The 25,918-nt window shown below is 48.0% G+C and overlaps 4 protein-coding genes across 4 annotated transcripts; 3 read left to right on the forward strand and 1 right to left on the reverse strand.

Moving 5' to 3' along the window:
• The first annotated feature begins 194 nt into the window (after window positions 1-194).
• DLAT (dihydrolipoamide S-acetyltransferase) lies at window positions 195-8,183 on the forward strand. The gene is made up of 14 exons (XM_025895765.2): window positions 195-243; window positions 315-475; window positions 622-746; window positions 865-1,021; window positions 2,061-2,187; window positions 2,527-2,717; window positions 3,199-3,355; window positions 3,531-3,598; window positions 4,194-4,286; window positions 4,369-4,476; window positions 4,918-5,027; window positions 5,282-5,444; window positions 5,776-5,912; window positions 6,711-8,183. The coding sequence occupies exons 1-14, from the start codon at window positions 195-197 to the stop codon at window positions 6,838-6,840; spliced, it is 1,776 nt and encodes a 591-aa protein (XP_025751550.2). The 3' UTR covers window positions 6,841-8,183.
• A 1,960-nt stretch (window positions 8,184-10,143) lies between these two features.
• NKAPD1 (NKAP domain containing 1) lies at window positions 10,144-14,358 on the forward strand. The gene is made up of 5 exons (XM_018078740.2): window positions 10,144-10,188; window positions 11,592-11,692; window positions 11,893-12,048; window positions 12,550-12,603; window positions 12,975-14,358. The coding sequence occupies exons 2-5, from the start codon at window positions 11,610-11,612 to the stop codon at window positions 13,495-13,497; spliced, it is 816 nt and encodes a 271-aa protein (XP_017934229.1). The 5' UTR covers window positions 10,144-10,188; window positions 11,592-11,609; the 3' UTR covers window positions 13,498-14,358.
• Window positions 14,359-15,006: 648 nt separating this feature from the next.
• Window positions 15,007-20,139, forward strand: SDHD (succinate dehydrogenase complex subunit D). The gene is made up of 4 exons (XM_018078580.2): window positions 15,007-15,061; window positions 15,132-15,314; window positions 17,951-18,113; window positions 19,433-20,139. Exons 1-4 carry the CDS (start codon window positions 15,007-15,009, stop codon window positions 19,596-19,598), a joined length of 567 nt encoding a protein of 188 aa, XP_017934069.1. The 3' UTR covers window positions 19,599-20,139.
• A 1,423-nt stretch (window positions 20,140-21,562) lies between these two features.
• On the reverse strand, window positions 21,563-25,892 carry IL18 (interleukin 18). The gene is made up of 6 exons (XM_008928900.2): window positions 25,812-25,892; window positions 24,034-24,107; window positions 23,415-23,423; window positions 22,760-22,897; window positions 22,043-22,188; window positions 21,563-21,916 (listed from the first exon to the last, which is right to left on the reverse strand). The coding sequence occupies exons 2-6, from the start codon at window positions 24,098-24,100 to the stop codon at window positions 21,683-21,685; spliced, it is 594 nt and encodes a 197-aa protein (XP_008927148.1). The 5' UTR covers window positions 24,101-24,107; window positions 25,812-25,892; the 3' UTR covers window positions 21,563-21,682.
• Between the last annotated feature and the right edge of the window lie 26 nt (window positions 25,893-25,918).

Below are 25,918 nucleotides of genomic sequence, written 5' to 3' on the forward strand. Positions count from 1 at the left end.
TCCTTTATCCCTGCCAGGAGAGTCCTGGCAGACCCTGACCAAGACCTGGCCCCTTATAACCCTGGGTAGAATCATAGAAGCTTAAGGGGTTGGAAGGGATTTTAAAGATCATGTCGTTCCACCTGCCCTGCCCTGGGCAGGGACACTTTCCACTATCCCAGGTTGCTCCAGCCTGGCCTTGGACACTTCCAGGCATGGGGCAGCCACAGCCTGTTGCAGTGTCTCACCTCAGCACCCACATGGGTTTGCCCTGAGGTCTTTACCCACTGGGGATTTGCAGCAGGTTTGTGCCCCCTGTGCCAGGCTGTGCTGAGGCTCCCTCCCTGGCCCGTGTGTGGTCCCTGCCCTGGTGACACTGCCCTGTCCCCCACAGGTGGCCTTGCCAGCGCTGTCCCCCACCATGCAGATGGGCACCATCGCGCGCTGGGAGAAGAAGGAGGGCGACAAGATCAACGAGGGGGATCTCATAGCAGAGGTATCCTGGCCTGCTTCCTCCTGAGCTGCACGTGTGTCCTGGGTGCTGTCCCAGAACTGTGTGTCCTGGGTGACCCTGGGACAGACTGGGAGGCTCCGAGCCCACCAGTTCCGTTGCCATCACCACGTTCCTGTTCTCTCTCGAAGGTGGAGACAGACAAAGCAACAGTTGGCTTTGAGAGCCTGGAGGAATGCTACCTGGCCAAGATCCTGGTGCCAGAAGGAACAAGGGATGTGCCTATTGGGGCCATAATATGTATCACAGTAGAAAAGTATGTATTTTGGGAACCCTTGAGTTTAATTCTCTCTCTTGGGACTTCTGGGGTGCCTTGATGGTCCCTAAGCCTTTCACACATCTGACTGGGTCTGGGGCTTTGTGTTTTCTTCTAGGCCTGAATTTGTTGATGCCTTTAAAAATTACACCCTGGATGCTGCAGCAGCTGCTCCCCCTGCAGCCTCAGTGCCTCCCCCTCCAGCTGCAGCTCCCCCCCCACCATCTCAGCCTTCTCCTCAGGCTCCTGGCAGCTCTTACCCTCCTCACATGCAGGTAAGAGAGCATTGCTCCTGGTTTAAGGCTTGTTGCACTCTTTTTCTGCCACTAGCATTGCTGCCTGTGGGGCATTTTGTCATACAAACTACCTGGAGTGGGAATTTATTAACTGTGATTGCAGGAGCACATGTCACTTCAATTGTTATGTGCTTAAAGCAGGTGTTGTGGGAGACCCCAGGAAGCTTTTTTCAGGGATTTATTTTAGCATCCCACCTGCTAGTGGAGGAAAGGCTTGTCTCTCCAGGGTTGTTGTCTTGAAAAACCTGCTATGTTTGCATTATTTGGGCAGTTCTGGTATAAAAAGCCCTCGTGTTTAGTGTGAATAAGCTGTGCAAGCCCTGCTCACATCTCAGAGCAGAACTCAAGTCTGTGACACTCTGATGAACACACCAGCTGGGTTTGTGGGTGACTAATAACGAGTTGTGTTTGTGGATAATCCTTTTACCTTGCTTAGATATTGAACTGTACATCCACTGTTGCCTTTGAGCACTTTGTGGCAGAGCGTTCTGTGACATTCTTTTGAAAAAGAAAATTTGAAATACCAAACCTCATCCCACAGATAAAACATGTGGGAACTGATTTGTCTGAGATGTCACTCCAAGCCAGTAACTAAAGAATTAAGGAATGGCTTCTTAATCTGTGTTTTGGCTACTAAACTTCCCTCTACTTGCCTCATCTGTTTTTGCTCATCAGTTTTGCTCCCCATGTGTTTATCACAGCCCAAGTGACTTGCTTCAGCCTTCTTTTTAGCCCTGCAGGGAGCAGCTGCCAGATTCTCCCAGTGGGCTGGTAATGATTATTTTCATGTGGAGGTCTCTTGCTCTTTGCTCTTGCTTTCTTGCTCAGGCCTTGCTAAGAGAAGCCAAAGCAGCACTGTGGGACAGCACTGTGCTTTGCTGTCATGGAGCCAGATCTAGGAGTGCATTAAAGACTGGCTGCTTCTTTAGGTTGGCATCATTTATCAGGGGTTACAACTGTGTTCCTGATCCTTTTGGAGTAGCAGGACCTGATTCTCTTGTGTTCTCTGGCTTCCCAGATCACCCTCCCTGCTCTGTCACCCACCATGACAATGGGCACAGTGCAGAGGTGGGAGAAGAAGGTTGGGGAGAAGCTGAATGAGGGCGACTTACTGGCCGAAATTGAGACAGATAAAGCCACAATAGGTGAGTCCAAAGCCAAGAAGGGATCCCTTAAAAGGATCCACAGCAGCCTCTGCCAGCTGTTCTCTGGCTGCTCAGGGTGTGATGCTGTGGGACAGCTAAAACAGGTCTTGTTAACTTCTCATTGCATTGGAAGGCTAAACATTGGAGCCCCTAAAAACATTTCCTCATCAATCCTTCTTGGCAACGTGGAGAGGTTTCCCTACTGGTTGCACTGCAAAGGATTTTCCTGCCACTAAATGCAGGACAGGGCTTTAGCTACCAGAGCCTCCAGGAGCAGCATTTGGAGGAACTCCTCAGCTGCATCAGACACCAAAGCAAGGTTGTTTCTGTCCCTCACAGGCTTTGAAGTGCAGGAGGAAGGCTACTTGGCAAAGATCCTGGTGCCTGAAGGAACAAGAGACGTGCCACTGGGAACTGCTCTCTGCATCATTGTGGAGAAAGAGGCTGATATTCCAGCCTTTGCTGACTACAAGGCTGCTGCAGTGACTGACATGAAGGCAGCAGCTCCTCCTTCTCCTCCTCCTCCACCAGTAAGGACCATTCTGGGCATGTGAGAGAAGTCATGGGGACCACTGAGAAGCCTGATCTGAACTGTTGTGCTGGTTTGACAGTGTAAAGCCCTGGCTTCAACAGAAATGCTTCTGATCTGTGAATGCAAGGCTGGTCCATGTGTTGGGGAGAAGTGATCACTAGTTTGCTTTCCAAAAACTAGAACAGATTCATTGTCATCTCTTCTCCAGCCTGTTGCTCATCCCAGTTTTAATGCTTCTAATCCTTGAGAATGGGGAGCATAAGTTCTTTACTTCACCTGGTTTTTGGTGTGTAGTCCAGCAGCTCAGTTGGCCTCCTTCCCAGGGAATTTCTGATTTAATTTCTGCCACTGGGAAACTTCTCTGAATCTGAAAATTCCTTCAGATTAGTGACTATCTTTGCTGTCCTCCTGACTGGTCATTAGCTGGGCCAGTTCTCATACTGTACTTTCCACTGATGGCTTTGATCCTTCTGTTTAAGGTGATGCCAACTCCTGCTGCTGCTCCTCCTCCTCCCCAGCCTGCTGCTGCTCCCACTCCTGCAGCTCCCACACCTCCCCGGACAGGAAGGATCCTAGTTAGTCCTCTGGCCAAGAAACTGGCAGCAGAAAAAGGGATTGACCTTGCCCAAGTGAAAGGTTGGTTTCCTTTCCACTTTCTTGCCCTCACTGTCAAGTGTCTGTCCCTGTAGATCCGTGATTTCCCTCTTCCAGGAGTTGTGTTAAATGATTTCTCTCTGTTGAATTAAAAGTGGTACCTTTAGAAGGTTGCAAATAATTGAAATCCTCTTGCATTTTCTTTTGACTCTCTCAGGTACTGGACCAGATGGCAGAATCACCAAGAAAGATGTGGAGTCATTTGTGCCAACAAAGGCTGCTCCAGTGAGTGGGCTGGCAATGTGTAGGGATGGCTGTTAGAGGAATGGAAGTGCTCTGCAGAGAGGCAGTTCCTGCATGGGACTGGCACTGCTGGGTTGTGTGGGCTGAAAGGTTGCAAAGCTTCACCTGCCAGATACATAGGTGAAGTTTTGTTCCTTTATTTGTCCCTTTGATATTCCACTGAGACAAAATTAGTGTCCTCCCACCCCTTTGTTTGGGTGCTAAGTGGTTATGGATTGAGGTCAGCTCAGTCCCAACTGACCCAACAGTGCTGGAAAGAGGGGATCAGAAGGAAAGCCAGACTTAGGAACCACCAACCTGCTGCTGTTGTTGGCCCAAATGCCTCCTGATGCCATGGCTTGTCTTTTCTGTGAGCTGGTGGAGGTGTTGCTGTGTGTGCTGCTGGCAGGGCAGTGAAAATGAAATAATACATTTAATAATCAACTATAGGGCTTGGAAGGAACCCTGTGGGTACTGGAGAGATGAGGCTGAGTAGAAATAGCTGCTACAAGAGGCAGCTGAGCCCCAGCACTTGTCCCCCACACTGTTCCAGTTGATATTTGGGTGGTTCTGAGGGTGATGCTGCTGTTCTCTGCAGGCTCCAGCTCCAGGGGCAGTTCCTGCAGCTGCTGCAGTGGCAGCAGCACCCGAGGGGACCTTCACAGACATCCCCATCAGCAACATTCGCAGGGTAAGGACATGTTGTTCCTCTCCCAGACCGTTATTTTTTTGCAGTGGTGGATTTTCCAGCCTGGTTGATGTCTCTCCCTCAGGTCATTGCTCAGAGGCTGATGCAATCCAAACAAACAATACCTCATTACTACCTTTCCATCGATGTCAACATGGGAAAAGTCCTGGTGCTAAGGAAAGAACTGAATCAGGTAAAGGATTTGCCCACCCTGGGTTTGGTGGTTCAGTTGTGGATGAGTTCTGGGCTGAGACCTTTCACCCAGGTACTGTCCTGCTGATTTCTGACTGCCCTAAGAGAGCTGCTCTGTGCTCTGCTTGGTGGGGATCCATTATTCCACATGGAAAGCAGGGCAGAAAAGGTTTTTAACTGTAAGAAGAGTAGAAAATTTAAGCAAAATAATAATTCTACACTAAGTTTGGGGAGAGAGAGACATTAAAAGCTACTGTACCTTCTTAAATTATGAAGGAGATGCATTCACCTCCTAAATTATCTTTGAATATTAATGTTTGCAAGTAGTGTGATTGTTTTCTTAATATTTTCTCTGAACAAGGGTGCTTGGCTGTGACTGCCCACATTGGTTGGGGGTGATGTGTAGGAGACAAACTGACACCTGGAATCTCTTTATTTGCAGGAGGAAAACGTTAAGCTTTCTGTCAATGATTTCCTAATTAAAGCTTCTGCTTTGGCATGCTTGAAGGTGCCTGAGGCAAATTCTTCGTGGATGGACACAGTCATTAGGCAGTAAGTTTATGGTGCTGTCAAAGCCAGAAACTTTCTCTGTTCAGTGGAGAGTTCGTGGCAAACCAGAACTGCTGGGATTTGAGGGAGAGCAGAAATAATGCAAAGGTTGAGGGGCTTTCATTAAAGTGCTAAGAACCTTAAGGATGGCGTGCCAGGTGAAACAGTTGTGGCCAAATTCATATTAGTTTAGGGCTGTCTGAGCAGTGCTGAGTTTTTCTTGCTGGGGTGAGTGGGCCCGTGTGTGTGTGCTGCAGGAACCACGTGGTGGACGTGAGCGTGGCCGTCAGCACCCCCGCAGGGCTCATCACCCCCATCGTGTTCAACGCCCACGTCAAGGGCCTGGCTGCCATCAGCAAGGACGTGGCTTCCTTGGCAGCCAAAGCCAGGGAAGGGAAACTTCAGCCTCACGAATTCCAGGTGAGAAACCGGGGTCGGTGGCAAACACGGCGGCCCTTGAGTTGTTGGAAATGAGCAAAGGCTGTCAGAGAGTCACAGAATATCCTGAGCTGGGAGGGACCCACAGGGATCATCAGAGCAACCCCTGGCCCTGCACAGACATCCCAACAATCCCACCCTGTCCCTGAGAGCATTGTCCAAACACTCCTGGAGCTCTGGCAGCCTCAGGGCCGTGACCACTGCCCTGGGGAGCCTGGTCAGTGCCCAACCACCCTCTGGTCTCCCCTCAGTCTCATGTTTCCATGAAAACAGCATTTGTAGTTTGACCATGGATGTGGTTTTTTTCTTGTAGGGTGGTACTTTCACAATTTCCAATTTAGGAATGTATGGGATTAAGAACTTCTCTGCCATAATCAATCCACCTCAAGCCTGCATCCTTGCAGTGGGCTCCTCAGAGCAAAGGCTGGTGCCAGCTGATAATGAGAAAGGGTAAGTTCTCATCTCAGTCTGAATCCAGACTCTGACATAATGGCTGGTTTTCTAACATTCCCATTAGATAATCATTTAAAAAAACCTAAAATTTATTGTTGACACGGTGCTTTCAGTACCTTCTGAAGTACAGTGAGATCTTGTATGAAAGGGTCACACAGGTGTTAGAGAGAATTGCAGTGACCGAGGAGGGATTTGGCACACATTTGTTCTTGAAACCTCTTTGCAAGGTGAGGAAAGCCTGTTTCTTTCTTTGTGGGGCAGGATTAAGCTGAGGAAATGTCTGGGGTCCACAACAGTTCAGGCACCTGTTCCACTTCAACAACCTGCTTAAATTTGCATTTAGGAAAACCTGAGGGATAGGTTATAATCCAAGTGACCTGTGTATAATATCCCCTTGCTTGGAACTTGCACTAGCACAGAGCCAGGAGAATGCTTAGGTTTATTGAAAATTTTAACAGTCCTGGGTGTCTCTCCCTGACCATGAGGACACTGGGTAAAGTGTCTCTTTGACTGTGTGGGGCTGTTCTTGTGATGCAGAGAAAGCTGAGCTGCCTGTCCTAAGGGGAACACACAAAGGGGGATCTCAGTGTCTCAGTTAAGTCAGTTCCTTAGTTTTCCTTAAAAGAACGAACATGATCTGCTCTCCAGGAGTCCACAGGGAGAAACATCTGTCACCAAGCACCACCTTCTATTCCTGGCCCTCCAAGAAAAGCTTTCCTGCTCTGTGAGTGGCACTGACTTGTAGGGAGCGTGTTAACCTTCTCTGTTTCTTCTCTTATTGTTTTTCCCTTCCAGCTTTGACGTGGCCAGCGTGATGTCTGTTACCCTGAGCTGTGACCATCGTGTTGTGGATGGAGCAGTGGGAGCACAGTGGCTTGCAGAGTTCAAGGGTTTCCTTGAGAAGCCAGTAACCATGCTGCTATAATTTACCCAAGCAAGCAGAATTTTCCTGGGTCACACTGTTGTGTTTTAAACAAGCTATTTAGACTGTAGTGTTCCGACTTTAAGAGAGTTCCTTTTTTAATTTAAAATATGTATTATATTATCTGGTAATGTTATTACCAGTCTGTACAGAAAAAAAGTTTGCAAAAGTGCTTTTCGGAGCAATATTACAGCTACACTGTATTTTTATACAGTTAGTTAACTTGCAAACTCTTCCAAAAACAGAGTTAAGCATCCCAGATTTAAAGCTGACCCTGGCAGAATGCCCACTGCCAGCTGCTCCTCAAAAAAGGGGTGCAAACCAGCAATGTCGTGTTCTCAGAAATATGAATTACAGTCATCTCTTCACAGGAGTGCAGATGAGATTGGTCACTGAAACAAGTCAGCAGAAGGTGAATTCCCATATTATCCCATGCCTGGGGTGGGGGAGATGGCAAACGCACTGAGGGACTGAAGTGCCTGGGGTTAGTTCTCAAAGGCCAAGTGCCAGCGTTCCAAATCTTTCTTGGAATTTGGCTCTGGTCTGGATCCTCTCAGCTACGTGATCCCTTTTGAGCACTTTAAGGTGAAGGAGCAGCGCTGGCTGTGGGGTCACAGCTCTCGGGTCCCGCTCCTGGACTTTCACTCACATGTGCTTTCTGTCTGAAAGCTCTGCAGTTGCTGTTCCTCCTGCTAAGTTACCACCACACCCTGATGCCATGGAAGTAACTGTTTTGCAGAATGTTCAGGAGAGTCCGTGTGTTGGAAGCCAATGTAGACAAATCACACATGCTGATAATCCCACCAGTGGATATTAAATCATGTGAGGACTTGAATGTTTGGAATTTTTTATTTCAGGCATTCTAACATAGGAAGCTCTGACTTAGTCACTGGAATTGGAGACCTTCCCTGACTTGTCTATGTTGTGCCAGCCTCAGCAAGCTGCAGAATGTGCTCTCCATGTATATATTGTATGTAAGGTGCTTCACTAGTTCGTTGGACTTATGTCCAGTTACCCCAGTGATTGCATCCTGCAAGGGGTGCAGTGCTGAACATTCTTCAATTCCACTTTCCACATGGAAATGTTCGTGTGAAAAGGACAACTGTGCAGTAATGACAAAGTGACCAGGAGAATTAAGTAGGGGGGAAGAGTTTTAACAGAAAGAGTTCAAGCTGATCCGTTATTCTGTATATTGCATTAAGTACTGTCTCCTGTAAAGTTCTACAGAATTCACTAAAGATATTGAAAGAAAATACTATGGAAATTAAATATTTTTGTGGGAACTACTTAAGTGTCTGGTTGCTGTGATACCTGGTTTTCATGCCTTGCTTAAGCAAAAAAAAAAAGTGCATTGAGGTTTTGGATTTGAATGATCTAAAATACCCTGATTCCAGACTCGCTCTAGTGAACCCATGTTCCATTAAATGTTTGGAATTGACAACTACTAAACCCTGTTCCAGTGCTTTTCTCTTCAGTTGTGTGTGGCTTTACTGTACTGCTCTGCAGCCTTTCAGTCTGGCAGTGAAACTCACCCTATTAACCCCAGATTTCATCTCTGATGTTCCAAAATTCCTGCTTTCTTGCTGTCTGCAGCAGTGACCTGGAACCTCCCTCTCTGCAGTGCTCACCTGGGCAACCTGCAGGGCTTGTCCCAGCACTGAATACTCGTGAGAGCTGCTCTAACCATGTGAATCCAGTCCATTTATTTAAAAAACACACATCACAACTGTTATTGCTGCTCCTTGAGGCAACGTGAGTGATGTAGCAAAGCATCTACAGCTTTCAACTGTAGATACACAAGTACTGTAACTGTAAATATTCAAGTACTCCTTGAGTATTTACAGTCTTTATTTAGTTTTTCTGAAGTTTGGTGGTGCGAGTATTCCTCCATCCTTCCTTTTCTACTTGCATCTTTTAAGGGTATTTGAGATATTCACCCCTAAAGATCAAATAGTCAATAAACTCACCCCCCCAAAACTCATCTAAAAGTAAGGATTCTCACTCTGGGCTTTTGTTCTCTAATCTGTGACCAGGACCTGGGCAGGATGCAGGGGTTAAGGATTTGGCTTGGCAACTGGTGCAGAGATAAACAATTTTTGCTTTGTTAAATGCTGCTGTAGTTGTTTCTTCATCCCCCAGCTCTGGCAAATCTCGCTGTAATCTGCTGTATTTTGCAGGAACCTCAATGATGATGTAGTCCTAAACCAAGAAAATTCCAACCTCAATGACTGGGATTTTTTTGAGGTTTGGGGGGTATTTTTTTCCCCGAAAACACAGACCTGAGGACCCAGGAAGGAGGATCTTCAGACACTGTCTTAACAGTATGATGCTGTTGAGAGTTGGATTTCTTTAAATCATGATCCTGGGAGGTCCCTTCCAATGTCTGGGGTCTGTCCTCAGTGACCGTGAATTTTTTGAGGTTTGGGTGGGGTTTTTTCCCCAAAAAGAAGGACCCCAGGACCCAGGAGGGAGGCACCTCAGACACTGGCTTAAGAGTATGATGCTATTGAGAGTTTTGATTTCTTTGGATCAGGATCTTGGCAATGGGGAGGGTGAGCAGGGCGTCTTTTCCAACCTCAATGGCTGATTTTTTTGAGGTTTGGTTTGTTTTTCCCAAAAAGAAGGACCCCAGGACCCAGGATGGGGGGGGACCTCGGACACTGGCTTAAGAGTATGATGCTGTTGAGAGTTTTGATTTCTTTGGATCACGATCTTGGGGGGGGGAGTGTCTTTTCCAACCTCAATGACTGTGAATTGTTGTGGTTTGTTTTTTTTATTTTCCACAAAAAGAAGGACCCCAGGATCCAGGATGGGGGGGGACCTCAGACACTGGCTTAACAGTATGATGCTGTTGAGAGTTTTGATTTCTTTGGATCGGGATCTTGGCAATGGGGAGGGACAGTGGGGGTGAGCAGGGTGTCTTTTCCAACCTCACTGGCTGATTTTTTTGAGGTTTGGTTTGGTTTTTTTTTCCCCAAAAAGAAGGACTCCAGGACCCGGGAGGGAGGGACCTCAGACACTGGCTTAAGAGTATGATGCTGTTGAGAGCTGGGTTTCTTTGAATCACGATCTTGGGGGTGGGTGTGTATTTTGAGTTTGGGGGGTTTTCCCCCTCCCCTAAGAAAAGAAGGGCTCTGTTGCCCCTCGGCCGCGGGCCGAGCCCGGCGCTGGGCCCACCCGCCATGGCCGCGCCTCGCCGACCGGGAGACGCCGCCGGAAGGGGCCGCCCGCCGGTTTCCGCCCCGGCCGCCGCCATCGCGGCGCCCGGCGCGGCCCGAGCAATGTCCGCGGGTGACCCGTGGGAAGGTGCTGCTGCGGAACGCATCCGGCAACACCGGGGCGCACAACAAGGTGCGGCAGCGCACAGGGCCCGGCGGCGCGGGGCGGGCCCAATACAGTGTGAGGGGGTTGCGGGGGCAAATCCGGGGGCCGGGATTCAACGGTTGGTGGCGGGGGCATCCCGGGCTGTGGGGGAACGTGCTTGGGGTGTGGGGAATATTCCGGATGCGGGGACAATACTGGGATGTGCGGGATACTGTCGGAGGTGCCGGGGGCACCCCCGGGGTTGTGGGGACATCCGCGGGGTGCGGGACATCCTTGGACATATGCGGGACATCCGGGGTGAGGGACATCCCAGTGGTGCCACCCCCTGGTGCGGGATGATCGTGGTGTCCGGGGACATCCCGGGGGTGTCACCCGCTGGTGCGGGATCGTCGTGGCATGCGGGGACATCCCCGTGTCCTGAGACCTCCCGTGGGTGTCACCCGCTGGTGCGGGATCATCCTGGTGGCTCCAGGGACATCCCCGGGTCCCGGTGGTGCTGACCCGGCGAGGGGAGAGCAGGGGTGTTTGCCGGAGATAAAAAGGAGTTTGTTGGACCGGCCCCCATCATCAGCTCCTTAAGTCTCACTTTCGGTTTAATCCTGTTTGTCTCGAGTTCAGTGTAACCCCGTTTTGGTTTTCCCCAGTGTCAGTTTAACCCTGTTCTTCTTGTGTTCTCACCCCGGGGAGGGAATGTGTATATATTTACTTATAATCTTGTTTATTTACTTGTATACTTATGCTGTTTATAAACTTGCCCAGTGAAAAGCACATTCTCTCAGGACTTCCCATGAAAATTACGGTTTGCCTTTTAAAAAGTAGCAAATCTTTAATTGTTTGGGGTTTTTTTCCTTGTTGTACTCTGTATGTACTTTTATTCACATCAAAGAAGTTGAACTTTGTGTTAGTGTGCACAGGCAGGATTTTAGTGCAAGATGAAGCAACTCCATTAACTTTAGCAAAGTATTTAATTAATCCCTGTCGTAATTTAGCAGGTCCAACTTGTTTATTCCATATGTTTATAAAGTCACTCATGTACAGTCAATGTCTACAACCATAAATTTGTGCCAAACCACGCAGTATTACATGCTGGGGTATTGTTGGCTTGGTCCTTCCAGGTGATATTCATGTGCTGGAGTCTGCAACAGTCCATATGTTTGGGATGGCAGTGAATGACAGGGCAGCTGAGATGGTAAAATCAGTCAGACCCACCATTTTTTATGCTTCTCCTTATGTACTTTGGTAGGGAACTACCATCAAGAGACTGTCCTTTTGATACAGCTAAATATGTGTGTAATAATCTGTTTGAGGGTGGTAGGAAAGGTTGCTGTGGATTTTCTCAGCAGGAGTGTTGAGGCTGGAGCTGATGTCTCGTGCTACGTGACTGTGGAGTTTCCCTGATGTTAAAGTTTTCTCCCTTCTGTGACTTTCAGCTTCAGGAAGAGACAGAAATGTGGAAAATAAGGGAGTGGGAGAAGCAGACAGAAGAGACTTACTGGAAAAGGCAAAGCAGAATGCTGTCAGACACCTCCAGGTGAGACACCACAGACAGAGTTATTCTCTCCTTAAGGAGTCCCTGGAAAGAGCTCAGGCCTGTGCTGAAGTCTGACCATTTATGCCTTCATCTAGCTGTGTAATCTCCAAGGTTATGAATGACTTAGCTGGGTTCTGGGGGGCTCGGGGGTGGTTCCTCCCTCAGGGCTGGGCTGAAGGACCCTGTTCTCTCGCCCCCAGCAGTCGGATGCGCAGCGATGGCTTCGATGAGGAGGGACACAGGGCTGAGTGGAAAACAAGGAACCCCCAATTCCTTGACCTGGTGGAAGATGATCTCCTCAGGGCCCGATCCTGGAATAAAAAGCTCTATGAATGTGAAGCCAACATGCCAGACAGGTCTGTGGGGAGATTCACGTTCTGGGATTATAAGTGTAATTAAAATACCTTTCTGGAGTCCTGTATACATTTTTCTGTTCAATGTGTACTCCTATAAAATAATGCTGGAGTTCATCTTGAGAATGAATAAGTGACATGTACAAACTTCTGCAGTGTCACACAACACCTAATTTGAGTTTCTAAGCCACAGTAAGCAGCAAAAGCTCAGCCCTAAGCTTAATATTTATTACTTTGCCCAAGGAGCTTAAAGGAATCTCAAGAAACACAAACTAGTGCTCTCCAGGGTTGTTTCAAAGAAATTTGAGTTGTAGTTTTCTCTAACTATAAATGGAAAAGAGAGTGAGAACTTGAGGTACATTTAATTAGCACCAACCAAATGGGCCATATTTCCTTCCTCCCTGTCTAAACTCACGTCCTTTCTGTGGCTCTGGCTTTTCAGAATTGTATTTTTATCCTCAAACACATTGCCTGTTTCTGACAGATGGTTCTGCTTTCTTACAGGTGGGGGCACAGTGGGTATAAAGAGCTGTACCCTGAAGAATTCGATACAGACAGGTAAGGCAAGCAGCTTCACTGATGGATCCAGAATCCTCCTTCTGTCAAGTTAGGCAGGGAATTTTACAGTTCCCTGAGTTTTAAATTTTGTATATAGATCAGCCTTGAATGTAAAGCCTTACTGTTACATGAAAAAAAAATCAATTAATGTGGTGCAAGTCTTAGGAGGGGATCAAATCTTTTATAGTAATTAGACACTGAGGTTTAGCTGGAGTTACTGAAACCTGTGAATCTGGAAGGTAAATAAATCCTTGCACTGTCCTGGAGAGTGGAGACTTAACTGAAAAATAAGATCTTAGACAGAATTAATTATTTTTAACCTGCACCCAGCAGGATCATCAACAGTGAACACCCTCCTGTTCTTTTTGCAGTGACCAGCAAGAAGGAGATGAGCAAAACGCTGTCAATGGGAAGAAGAAATCCCACCTGGGGAAGCAAACTGCCCGTGAGTCCCACAAGAGGAAAAAAACAAAGAAATCCCACAAGAAGAAGCAGAAAAAGCGCTCCCACAAAAAGAGGAAGAAAAAGAAAAAGGAGCAGGGGAAAACTTCCACAGATTCCTCCCGGGAGAGCGAGTGCTCGGCAGAGGAGACTCCAGGCACCCGGAAAGGAAAACACAAGCGCAAGAAAAAGACCAGGAAAGTGCCTGCCAAGGAACCTACCTCTTCTTCTGGGCAGGACAGTGACTTTTCCCATGCAAGCAGCTCATGCACCAGCAGCTCTGAGGACAGTGAGTCTGAGGGGAGGAAAGAGAAACGGCCCCCAAGGAAGAGGAAGAAACGTGCCAGCTCCGCGTCGGAGAGGCAGAGTGAAGTGCCAGAGAAGAGGAGCAAGAGGAAGAACTGGAAGGTGGCGGGTGATGAGAAGTCTGAGGACAGCTCAGATGAGGACTGACGGGTCTGGGCTGCAGCTCAAACTGTGAGGGGGAGGACAGGGCCAGGTATTTATTGTTCAGCACTGCCCCATGGTACAACCTGTCCCAGCACTGTGGTTTATGCACACCTGGCCAGCCCACGGGGAGGAGCTGAGCCTTGGCAGCCTGCAGGAGATGCTCCCTTGCTTTCCAGGGACTTGGCATTCGGAAATCCAGGAGAGCAGTTACCTGTCTGACAAGTAGGCTTGTCCTGCCAGCTTCAGATTCTTTCTCTGTGACCAGGTTGACCTCTGATGCCCGAAAACATTACATGCTCTCTGCAGGGGGGAGGCAGGCACGTTTGCACCATTTTTGTTTGTTTGTTTGTTTTTTTAAATTAAGTTTTAACAGGTTGCTTTTCTGGGTTACCTAAATAATGGCCAGGACTGGCAGCAGGAGAGAGGACAGACAACAGGTCTGACAACAGAGGAAATGCCACTGGATTTAACCCCGCAGTAGCTTTGTCTTCCCATCCTCCACCAAAAGCACACCTGTGGGGGCATGCACAGGGTTAGCTGGACACAGCAGGGAGCTGAGGGAATACTCTTAATTCCAGCTGAAGGTGCAGTGACTAATTCCATAAAGATGAAGAAGAGACACCAGTGCATTTGCTCGGTTTAGACTCCTCTCCCACCCCTGCTGTGGGCTGGCCATCGTGTCTACCTTCCTTCACTCTCTCTGGGGATGCTGAAACCATTTGTGCTGACAGAGCGGCCTTGGTGGGTGTTGTGCTCTGTCTCTGGTCTGCCCAGTGTGTTACTGGAGAAACTGGTACCGGGCCTCTCTCCCTGCAGTGAACAGCCAAGCCTTTTAATTAAATGAATAAACCCAGACGTGTCTGCTGCTTTTGTCACTGTTTTGGAGTAAAGCCCAGGGACAGAGCTGGGAAATCTGGGTGGTGCTTGTGCTCTCCCTGTGTTTGTGCCTGACCAGACTTGGAGGAGATGAAACAAGGGAAGGAGCCAGCAGGGATATGCACTGTATGTGTGATCGTTGTGGGCACAGCCTGAACGAGCACAGACTGCACAAACTCTGCTCAGTCCTGCAGTAGCAGTGTAGCTCTAGCACAGAGATGTTCACAGAGGTGTTTATTTTGCACAGCTTCTCTTGTGCAGAGGTGTTTCATCGGGTGAGGAGCGCCTGGCTCTGGTGGTGTGCGGTGTAAGGCAGGATTAATCACAGAATCACAGACTGCTTTGCGTTGGAAGGGACCTCAAAGACCATTTAATTCCACCCCTCTGCCATGGGCAGGGACACCTTCCATAGACCAGGGATGCCTTCTGTTGACCAGGGACACCTTCCACAGACCAGGGACACCTTCCACAGACCAGGTCGCTCCAACCTGGCTTCGAACCCTTCCCAGGGATGGCGCAGCCACCACTTCGCTGAGCACAACCCTGTGCCAGCGCAAACCTCCCAGAGGAGGAATCCCCTGCACACATCCCACCTGCGGCAGCGAGAACCCCTTCCCTCGTGCTGTTATATTTGCAATGAAGCCGCTCCCCGGTGTGACCGGGCGGGTCGGGACGGGTGGCCCCGGGCTGGGTCGGTTCCCTCCGTGTCCCCGCTATACCGCCGGTTCCCTCCGCACCGCCCCTTTTCCCGGTATTCCCAGGATTCCCGGTATTCCCGGTATTCCCGGCATTCCCAACGTTCCCCGTGTCCCCCCGGCCCCGGCGGAAGCGGAAGCGGCGCCCGGCCGTTTTCCCGTGTCGGGCGCGGTGGCCCTTGGAGGGCGGAACATGGCGCTGGCGGCTGCTGCGGCCCCGCGGGGCGGCCGCCGCGCCGCCCGCCACGGGTGAGTTGACCTGCGGGGCGGGCGAGCGGCGCTCCGGAGCCCCTCGGGGGTGTGCGGACACCCTGGAGGGTGCGGGACACCCCCGGTGACCGCCCATCGCCTGCCCCCGTTGTCCCCGCAGCTCTGCCGCTGCTCCGCCGCCCCGCCGTTACCGCCGCCGCCCCATCGCAGCGCCCGCGGGACAGCCACAGCCACGCCGCCCCGCATGGGGGGGGGGGGGGGGGGGGGGGGGGGGGGGGGGTGGGGGGGAGGGGGGGGGGGGGACACGGTACGTGCCTGGGCTCTTGGTGTCTGGGGGGTCGGGGCCGGCTGAGATGCGGTTTCGTTCCCCGGAGCCCCCTGGCAGCGCTGGGCCTGCGGCAGTTGCGGCTGGGGGCGGTGGTGATCCCCCCGGCAACAACCCAGCGCTGCCGGGCGGGCAGGACCCCCGCGGGACCCGCTGGGCCGCTCTGGCCACGGGGATGTTCCAAACCATGAGGTGTAAAAGCCAAGGGAAGGAGGAGGGGAGGGACAGTCGTTATTTACAGTGTTTGCCTCCCGGAGCCGCGCCTGCTGAAGCTCTTTCTGGGAAGCGGCCGAAGCCCTTCCCGGGAAGCATCCAGACATCTCTCGCTGATGGGAAGTAGAGAATAAACCTGCTATTTTTTTTTCCTCTTTGCTTGTGCGCCCGCTTTTGGTTTTGCTCTAGTGAAGGGCCTTGTCTCGACCTATGGGTTGTTTTCCACCTTATTCTCTCTCCCCTGTCCGGCTGGGAGTGGCTCGGTGGGCACTTGTGCAGCCAAGGGTAACCCACCACAGTGTGTTTGTGGATGTGAGTGTGTGGGGTTTTCTCGGGGTCAGGGGAGCCCCCTTGTTCAGGTGGTACCTCCCCTATCCCTGGAAGTGCTCAAGGCCAGGCTGGATGGAGCTCTGAGCATCCTGGTCCAGTGGAAGGTGTCCCTGCCCAGGGCAAGGGTGTTCAGGACTAAATGACCTTTAAGGTCCATTCCATCCTCAGCATTCTATGATTCTATTAAAAAGGGTTATAAGGAACCAGGTCTTGGTCTGGGTCTGCCAAGGGACCAGGAGAGGTGCAGGGATAAAGGACAGAGGTGATGGAGGTGGTTGTGGCACAGTGGTATCAAGGGCACAGGAATGGGATGAGCTTAAGGTCCCTTCCAGCCCAAACCAGTCTGTGATTCTGTAAACTTTTTGGCCAGGTAAAGGATTTTAAGTGGCAGCTGTGAGTAACTAAGAGCAGAAGGGATATTGTGCTATTGCAGTGGCTCTGGTTGTCTGTAATGTGTTGCCATCAACTTCAGCAGCACTATCTGCACTTAACAGCATTTTGATTTGCACTTAGTCTGGGTCTGATTTAAAACAAGGTCTGTGTGTTGTCACACTGCTGGGATTTGAAACTGGTGTTTGGGATGTCAGTGTCCAGTGTGGGAGTGCTGGGAGTCCTTAAATAGGAGATATCGACTTGTTGCTGAATAGTAAATCTCTGCTCATTAACAAAGGTGTGGGAAAAAAAGGTTGAAATGTTTTTAGGAATCAGAAGGTTAAACTTACTGTGATTCACTAGCAGTGTTGTGACTGCAGGTTAAGGGTGTTTGTAGCCATTTCAGTGCACCTTCAAGTGGAAAACATGGAGAAATGCTTCATTAACTGAAAAGATTAAGAAAAGAAATTGGCTTAAAAATGGCTAAGCAATTTCATTCCTTTACTCTTCTGGGTTTTATATTAACCACAGACTTCCTGCGTGTGTGTGAAGGGCTTTGGGCCATGGAGTTCTACAGGGACAGCTTTATTTTTTATTATTATTTATTATTCCACAGACTTATTAGTCCACAAATCCCTCTCGTGTTTTGCTTCAGGTCCTTTGCTTTCCTTATCTTGTCACTTTCTAAGTTTCTTTTCTCCTCGCAAAAATAAACATTTGTATTTTGGTTTAGGTGGATGGATGTTATCTGTGTGTTAGGTAAGCACTTTGGGGTATTGTATTATAAAGGTAATTTTGTAGAGTCATTTCTTGATGTTTTTAGCCCGGGCTGATGCTGACATCCAAGTATTGCTTATGCTGTTAAGGTTTTGGGTTGCTCCACAACCTTCTAGGTGTTTTTTTGGCTTTTTTCCTCCTTAACTTGCATGATTCCAAAAAGTTGGTTACAGAGCTCCCTAACTGATATTTCTGTTTCTAGAGTCACCTGTTAACGTGGTTCAGATTGTGCCCAGCTGAGTATCAGTGGAGGACTGAAATCCCTCAGGTCATAGGTGGTGGTCCCCGAGTTTAATCTTGTTCTTTACAGCTAAAAATAGCAATATTGCTTCCTGGGCAGGACTGCACAGAGTCACCATGGTGTGCCATTAACTGGATCTCGTAGCTGGGTCTGTCTGGGTCCCAAAGCCATTTCTCAGAAAGTGGGAGAAGTAAATGGCAGGAAAAACACCAGACAAAGATGCTTTGCCTTTAAAGACACTCCTTTCCAGTGACACTGAAAACAGATCTCTGTTCTACAGCAGGAATTCATTCCAAGGCATCTCATTTTGCCTGGAGGAAGGCTCAGTAACCAGCTCCCAGCAGACAGTGTGGTGCTGCTCAGGGGGAGGTCTCTGCTTCTCAGGTCCCAGCACTGGAAGAGGGGCTTTGCCCTGAGAACTGTTTCTCCTTGCAGGCGGTTCCAAGGCTGCATCCTTGCACTGGACAGGGGAGAGAGCTGTCAGTGTGCTCCTGCTGGGGCTCCTCCCTGCAGCCTACCTGTGCCCAGGACCCGCCGTGGACTATTCCCTGGCTGCTGCCCTCACCCTCCACGGCCACTGGTAAGCACAGAGTCCCTCAGGATTGAAGTCAGGGTGGCTCCAAGCCTTCTGGCTGAAATCTGTCCATGGCAGCAACTCTGCTGGCTTTTTTCCTGATGTAGGGCAGAACACCTGGAAAGAGGCAACGTGCTTGGTCTCCGAGTTGTGGTGATCTTTCACAGGAGTGGTTGTACCTTGGCCTTCCTTTGCCACACAGTTCTCTCAGAAGACAGGATATATATTACTGTTGAGGAATCCATAAAAATCCTCCAGTGTTCTGCACAGTCTGACCTCAGGAGCACTTCCTTGCCACTGGATGTGTAGGATCTTGGGTGTTTTTATCTTGTAGAAGAATCAGTGTTGTACAAACGGAGGGAACAGAAAGAGGGCACACCTATATAAACCAAGTTCTTCCTTTAAAGCTCTGTGCTGTGGGCTGGCTTTGTAATCTCAGTGGGGATGAGGTTCTGTAAAGAGCTCACAGCAAAGACTCCACTAGAGCAGTGGAGACCTGGATTGTTATTTCCTTGATTCCTGGGGAATGGATGCTTGCTCCTTTTATTCTGCTGTGGTCCTTGATCAGTTGGGACAAGGAGTGGATCCAGCTGCATGGTTGGCCAGACTGGCAGCCCTCACCTTCTTGAGGTGAGACTGGTTTGGAGTTCCCTGCCACAAGGATAGAGCAGATTTTTGTGGTACTTTGTGGTGCCAGGTTTTCTTAAATCTCAGTTTTTCCCCTCAAAATCTGTGCCAGGGATTCTTGCACTTTCCTCACCCGGACTGAGAGCTTCTCCCCAGAGCTTAACAGCATCCTGTGTCTTCTCTTGCTGCATGGTTTAAATCCAGACAAGAGGTCATTTTCAGTCTAACAGATATAGAAAAAAACCCCAAAGTATGGTAATTTTATTGGTTGCCACCCTTCTAATCCCAATACACATCCAGGAGCCTTCTGTGCCTTTGTGGCAAGGTCAGGTCCCAGATCCACACCTTGCTCTTCGAGCCTGAAGGATATTTCCTTTGTCTTCCTCTTCTTCAGTCCTTGGGAGTCAGATAAGCTGCTCTCTCTTGGATGCAGATTCTAAGGATTCTGTTGTCTGAGGAGCTGTGCTCAGCACCTTGTTTCCTCAGTGCCATTAACAAAACCTGGAGCCAATGTGTGTGTTTTCTAACAGAACATGTGCGATTTTGGTTTTTAAATAGACGCCTCCTCTTTTTGTTGATGTGAGCGGGTAAAAAATAAATGTTTGAGGCATCTTGGAATGCTGGCATAAACTGGGTGGATTTGGTGGATTTCAGTGGATGGTCTTGCCTGATTCCAGCTTTTTTCTCTTGTCCTGTAGGGGTCTTGGCCAGGTAATCACTGATTATGTCCACGGAGACACAGCCATTAAAGTGGCCAACACGGGGCTGTACGTGCTGTCGGCCGCCACCTTCGCCGGCCTCTGCTACTTTAACTACCACGACGTGGGGATCTGCAAGGCTGTGGCCATGCTCTGGAGCCTCTGAGGTGCCACCAGAGCCCCTGACACACACGATTGTTGTTCTCTGCTGCCTCTGCTTCATCGTATTTTTACCACCATTTAACGCGAAACGAGTGCAAAGCCAAGGGTCCGTAGTGGGAACGTCCTGCAGGGAGCTCAGAGCCCTCTAGAATTAAACACCCAACAGCAGCGAAGATGTTGGAGAAGAAACAGTAGATTTAAGCTGGATAATGTCCATCAGAGCCAGGTGCTTTAAGCTGTGCTGTAAATTGGCATGAATTAATTACACCAGCGAGGTGGTTTAAGCTGCGCTGTAAATTGGGATGAATTAATTACATCGGTGACAGGCTTGCAACTGTCCTTGTAATGAGAGCTCTGGTGGGTGTTTTTTAACTGTTGTTTGGTTTCCTGTTTTGTAAAACTTGTGGAAAATTGAACTGCTTCTTCTGGCATCACAACAACTGGCCTGTATGCAAGGCAGACCCTGTAACTCTTTGGACCCTGAGAGTTGGTGTAGAAAAGGGAATACTTTTTTCTTAATCCATGCAATAAAGAATTTACAGAAATATTGTGTGTGCTTCTGAACCATTTGTTACTAATTTATACTGTTCCTCTGCCTTGCTTCATTTGGCTGTTATAAAACAAAACCTTTAATTCTTAGACTTAATACAAGAGTAATTAATGTCCCTTAGAAAGTAGAACAATTGGCCTAGAAGAAAAATACTTTTGCCTGTTGATTTTAGGAGCATCTGACCTTCAGGGTTCCCCCGGAATGTGAATGTTTATCTGTGGCATTTCTGGGGGTTTGTTTTCTAAATGCACTGCTCTGTATTGTCCTGGGTGACTGAAAAGGCAACAAACACAGCCTTCCTGTCATAGCTCGCCGTGAGGGTGATGCAACATTCTTCTGGGTGTCTTCAGGGCTTGGAGCATTTTAGGGGGGAACTGAGATTCTGACCTCTGTCTTTTCAGACCTTCACTGTAGCAGGCAGTGAACAGCTATTTCCACATTCTGCTGGTACATTTGTGGCACTATTAACGGTAAGAGGAAGAGAATTCTGTGCTGCCATCAGGCTGATTATGCAATAATGCCCAAGTTCTGTTTAAATTCTACAAGACTTTTTGATTTGATTGTTGTTTTTTAATCTGGACTGTTAATTTTAGTTAGATAGTTAGTTGCTTACTTGTGCAATCATAGGTAAAAGCAGGTAACTGGCCAAGTTTTTTCAGTCTTGTGGTGAGAACGAGCTGGGTGCTTTGCCTGCTGTGGTCTGGTTTAAACACCAACATAACAATCATTATTTTGTCACAACTGAGGAAGGTACAGATCTGAGTCACGGGAAAGTCCCAGGGAACAGTGGGAGTTTATATCGTAGAAAGTGTTTGATATTTCCCATTCTGAGCCCAAACCCAGGGTGTATCTGCATGTGGTGGTGGTTTAAGATAATTATATGAGAAATTATTTATCTAAGAGCTCTGGAATGTTTTAGTCCAGCTCTCCCATGTCAGGGGTGGCAGCTCTGAGAGCAGAGTGAAAAGGGTACGAACACACCTTCCTCCCTGAGTCTCCTGTGTTCCTCAGGCCTCTGGAAACTCAATCAAACCCCTGGAACTGCTGTTAACTTTTGCTCTTAATTCTTGTGGTACCTGGAGAAGAATGTCCCTGTGTAGCTGAGATGGATGAAGACACTCAGGAAATAATTCTGATGCAAAACAAAGGCACTCCAAGTGTTTTTTGACCAGGTACTGCTATGAAATCTGTTATTTTAAGTGTTTTTCCCTCCCTCCCTCAAACAGGTCCCCTGCATCTCTGAGGTACCTCATTCAATTAGCTCAACAAGCATTAAAGATTTTAGGGATCAAATTCACATTGTTGTTTCCTCATTGTGTAATTTTCTTCTACCTGACTAGAAAACACTCTTCTGCTTCTTTTTTTGTCAAAAACTTGCATTTATTATTTTAAATGTTTATTTCTTTTAAAAGTACTGACTTAGGGTAGTTAAAACAGAAAACTGGCTTGTTTTGGATAAAGAAAGACTGAAGTTTCTTTTATAAAAAGCCAAAATATATTTTAAAACTGTTGGAAGTCTGTCATCATAGGTTGTGCCTTTAATTTTGACTGAATTCAGATAAATTTATCTTCATGGTTTCATCCACTCCATCTTTTCCTGACAATTTCTTTAGGATTAATTTTCTTAAGCAGCCTTCTTCCTTAAAGGCCAAGAACATTCCTTCTGCCAGTGAGTATTCGAACTTAAATGCTCTGGAGCAACTCGACGTAAACGTCTTTTTGAAAAAGATGATGTTGCTTTCACCAGGAATGTCTTTGGGAACTTCTCCCTCCTGAGGAAGAAGAAGGGAAGGTGTTAGTGCCAGCACAGGAGCTGAGCAGTTCTGCTGCAGCTCTGCCAGGTCTGGGTGTTCAGTTTGCCCCGACAGGCAGAGCAGGCGTGGGAGGCAGAGGCTCACCTTGAATCGAACGAGCATTTCCCCACGTTCCTTCTCACAGCACATGTAATAACTTCTGCCTTCTATCTGCACACTGAAGGCAACAGGCAGCCCTGCTGCAGGGGTGGTGCTTTTGTAGCAGTGGATGGTGAAGTGCATCCCTTGGCCTGAGTAAAAATGGTTTATTATTAATAGTGTGCTCAGGAGAGAGCTGCAACCACCTCGTTATATCTTACATTCCACTGGCAACTGCTGGCTGCCTTCCCTGGATAATCTTCCTGATACAAGAGCCAGGACTTGGGACTCATAAATAAATATGTGCAACAAATACAGGTCTGAATAAATTGCTGAAACACCCCCAAAAAAATCAAAGCCAAAACTGTAAGTATATTGTTAACTACTACTGTTACAAGAAAGTAAGAACTTCTAGTGCTAATACACTGTTTAAATTTTAAAATTACTTTCCGTAACCCAACATAAAAAATAATAATTCTGCGATCAGAGCTAACCAAAGCTCTTAACAGTCCTTTTTCTGTTTGTGACACACTGCAGGCTCAGCCTAATCCAGGAACCTCATCCTTCTCAATGCACAAGACACAAAATTTCAGCTCTCTTGGCTCATCTTCATTCTTACAAACGAAGTTTAAGTCCTTACTCTCAGCCTCATCTTTTAGAGTCAGTGATGGAAAGAACAAACCCCCCTGCAGAGTAAAGGAGCAGTGCAGTGGGCACAGGTACCAGATTGCATCTCCTGGTCTGTCACATCCTCAAAGGCTGCCAGGTTGAGATCTGGGCGAACCACCAGCAACTGGCTGTTCACGTTCCGAAGGACTCTGTGCAGAGCCTTTTCCTTGCAAAGGGCATCACATTCCAGCTCTGTGGAGATAACAAGGAAGATTTCTTAGTATTTCAGCTGTAGTCCCCTCAGCTCTGACAGCTCCCTGTGAGTTTGTTCCTGTTGTTAAGGACATCATGTGTGATGAGTTCTTAGAATGACAACCTCAAACAAAAGAAGGCCGTGTCATTCTTTCCACCTCTGGCTTGTGGCAACCCAGGATTTCCCAGAATACAGCAATATTTATATCTGAGCAAGAGAAGCTGCTGTGCCTGTTGGTGAGAATTCAGATGCAACAGTTCTGTCTTTTGCCCAGCAATTAGAATGGCATGAAAAGGTGCTGTCAGGGAGGGCACTGCCCTGCACCCCAGGAGGAATTCAAGCAACACGAGCTCCAAGAAGGAGCAGGGCAGCTGTAGCTCTCTTTTTCCTGCAGTAGCCAAGTTTGAAACTTGTCCTCTAAGGCACACACAGAGCATCTGTGGGTTAGTAAAACACCAGCAGGTTAGTTCATGTAAAACTGGTGGTGAAGTTACAAATGATGAGCTCTCAGCTTACCATCGTCGTCTTGGTCCCGAGTGAGCGACGAGAAAAGAAAAAAAAAGGAAAGGAAAAACAAGATTAATCTCTGCCCCCACAAAAGAAACCACTTTCCACCCAGGCAAGGCTGAGAGCCAGGCAGCCACCTACGTGTTCCCAGTTGCACTCCCCAGGCTGAGCTGGTGTCACTACAGAGAGTGGTTTTATTTGTGAGCCAGACAAATTCATGGCGATGATGAAAACATCAGTCATTTGAGAACTGCAGTTACCACCAAACCAGAGGTATGCAAAATGGTTTAGGGTTATTTAAGGGTGAACAGGTCTGTTTATGCCTGTAACTGAGGAATAATTGCATGAGGATTTTTGTTTTAATCAGAACCTTCATTCTGAGTGAGCAAAAGGACAAGAATCTAATTGCTTTTAAAGAAGAAACTGTTTTCTAACTGACTTTGTAGGACTGGAATTTATTCCCTTACTCCAAGCCCACCCCACAGTATTCCAACTTTCTGAGTGTCCTTTACAACACTTAAAACTGAAGCTTATGGCAAAATTAGCTGAAATCAGACCAACAAATTACTTGCATTAAATCAGTATTCAAGCAGGAAAGGTTATTCACTGCTTCACAGATAATAATTACCAATAAAATAGAGGCAGAGGTTTTTTCCAAGTTTTGCTGCACGCACCAGGATCTCGTCAGCACTCATCTTCACCCTGCCAGAGGTGCAGGGAGAGGGTTCAGAGTTAAGCACAATGCTTCTTTATAAACCTAAATCCCCACAGACTTCCCCTAGGAAAGACCGAACTTCCAAAATACCCAAAACTTAGTTCCCCCTGTGACTGCCCCTACAAAGGCCTGTGTCTTTGGCACCTGGAGTTGGAATTGTGGAGGTTCTTAGTGTAATAAATAAGAAATGGTAAAATTTACTCGTCAAAATATATATTGTACTTTTCATATATTATAGCTAATGCTTTGTTGGGACTGGGGAGTTGTGAGCTGCGGAATAGTTAACTGCCTTGTTACTATTATAAGTTGAGACAGTTCTCTAGTTGGCAAGATAAATATTCTGCTTTACTGAGCACGTATACTATATCCTGTTTTTCTAAAAATATTGTCTAAGTGTACTCATTAGATTAGGGAAGTTTGAATGGAATTTATTTTGCAGTACCATTGATTTGCTTATGGTGTTTTATCTCAACTTGAATTCTGATCTTGATTTCACAGCTATTCTCTTTCAAGAGTGACACAGAGAAGAGGAAAGGATATATTTCCCTTAGGAATAACAACAATCATTTTATTACAAAAAAACCCCAAACAAAATCCAACAAACCCTGAACTAATCATTGAAGACCAGTCAACTTCTGCACCTGAGAGGTTCCAGCCCTTCTTAAACACTTCAGGGGTAATTAGAACTGATCCAGGGCTGCACTCTGCCTCTAATGCCAACATACAACCAGGGATTCTGGAAGAATAATTGGTGTTAACGAAGTGACTCAGTCTGACCATTCAGGAGATTCCCTGGCAGCCACATTCCCCAGGCCAGAGAAGTTCACTGCTGGGACTATCCCTGGCTGTTCTCTCCTTCTTCAAGCCCTTTGTCAACCAAAGGTGTGGCAATTCACAGCCTCTTGTCCTGGGCTCCCACCCAGAGCTCAACCTCCACTTCAACCTGCACCCCAACCTGCTGCTTGCAAACCTCCCTGCGCCAGGGTTTTAGCTTTATTCATATCCCTTGCACTAAATAAATGCATTAAACCCAGGAGAACAGTAGGAAGATCCGGCTCTTGCACTGGCGCTTCATTGTGCAATCAGAATATCCGGCGTCCTTCCAAAGCTTTTTCATCACTCCAGAAAGATCTTCTATACAAAGAAGCTGAGCAATATCAACTTGCACACACCCATCAGCCACAGGGACTGGGGAATTTCCTTGTCCCTTCAGTAAAGCACTTTTAAGTACGTATTTGAGAGTGATTTTTTTCTTATCCTCCTTCTTATAAAAAACCCTAATGGTCTATAGTTTGTGCAGAAGAGACACCCAGGTTCGCTGCATCTTTGTTTGCAAACATTAGCGCCTTAGAAACGAGACACCCCAACACCAAACCCTGCAAGCCTCATCCACAGCGAATTAACCACCAAGCCAAGGACTGCTCTGTTATTCTGGAGCCGAGGGGAAGGGGTAGGCAGGAGTGAGGGGAAGGGGTAGGCAGGACTTAGTGATTTGAGGCCCTTGGTTTAGTGGGTAAAACACGTAAAGGGGCTGCGCTTCTCCCATTGATCACTGAATGGGAATCACAGAATCATTAAGGCTGGAAAAGACCTCCAGCATCATCAAGTCCAACCGTGACGCAGTAAAAAGAGGAGGCTTGAAAGGCTGAAAGTTTTTAGGTGACTGTTCGAGGTGGCGTGGAATGACTCACCCTGTGGAAAAGCGGGATTGCGGGGCGGGAGAAGCTCAGCGTGGGTGGCAGCAGAGCCCGCGGTGATCCCTGCAGTCTCCTGGGCGAGCTGCGGGCGAATGATGGGA

This window comes from Manacus vitellinus, unplaced genomic scaffold (assembly GCF_001715985.3).
Source record: "Manacus vitellinus isolate BGI_N305 unplaced genomic scaffold, ASM171598v3 scaffold_41_pilon, whole genome shotgun sequence".
Taxonomy (NCBI): Eukaryota; Metazoa; Chordata; class Aves; order Passeriformes; family Pipridae; genus Manacus; species Manacus vitellinus.

Excerpts from the sequence above, each read along its gene's own strand:
- SDHD (XM_018078580.2), top strand. The coding sequence starts at position 15,007 with ATGAAGCCGCTCCCCGGTGTGACCGGGCGGGTCGGGACGGGTGGCCCC. Across the intron at positions 15,062-15,131 it reads GACGGGTGGCCCCGGGCTGG|GATTCCCGGTATTCCCGGTA; the intron begins GTCGGTTCCCTC and ends CGGTATTCCCAG. Across the intron at positions 18,114-19,432 it reads CTCACCCTCCACGGCCACTG|GGGTCTTGGCCAGGTAATCA; the intron begins GTAAGCACAGAG and ends CTTGTCCTGTAG.
- NKAPD1 (XM_018078740.2), top strand. The coding sequence starts at position 11,610 with ATGTGGAAAATAAGGGAGTGGGAGAAGCAGACAGAAGAGACTTACTGG. Across the intron at positions 12,049-12,549 it reads GAAGCCAACATGCCAGACAG|GTGGGGGCACAGTGGGTATA; the intron begins GTCTGTGGGGAG and ends GCTTTCTTACAG. Across the intron at positions 12,604-12,974 it reads GAAGAATTCGATACAGACAG|TGACCAGCAAGAAGGAGATG; the intron begins GTAAGGCAAGCA and ends TTCTTTTTGCAG.
- DLAT (XM_025895765.2), top strand. The coding sequence starts at position 195 with ATGGGGCAGCCACAGCCTGTTGCAGTGTCTCACCTCAGCACCCACATG. Across the intron at positions 2,188-2,526 it reads GACAGATAAAGCCACAATAG|GCTTTGAAGTGCAGGAGGAA; the intron begins GTGAGTCCAAAG and ends TGTCCCTCACAG. Across the intron at positions 5,028-5,281 it reads ATGGACACAGTCATTAGGCA|GAACCACGTGGTGGACGTGA; the intron begins GTAAGTTTATGG and ends TGTGTGCTGCAG.
- IL18 (XM_008928900.2), bottom strand. The coding sequence starts at position 24,100 with ATGAGTGCTGACGAGATCCTGGTGCGTGCAGCAAAACTTGGAAAAAAC. Across the intron at positions 22,189-22,759 it reads AGACCAGGAGATGCAATCTG|GCCAAGGGATGCACTTCACC; the intron begins GTACCTGTGCCC and ends ATTTTTACTCAG. Across the intron at positions 21,917-22,042 it reads AAATGCTCGTTCGATTCAAG|GAGGGAGAAGTTCCCAAAGA; the intron begins GTGAGCCTCTGC and ends CTTCTTCCTCAG.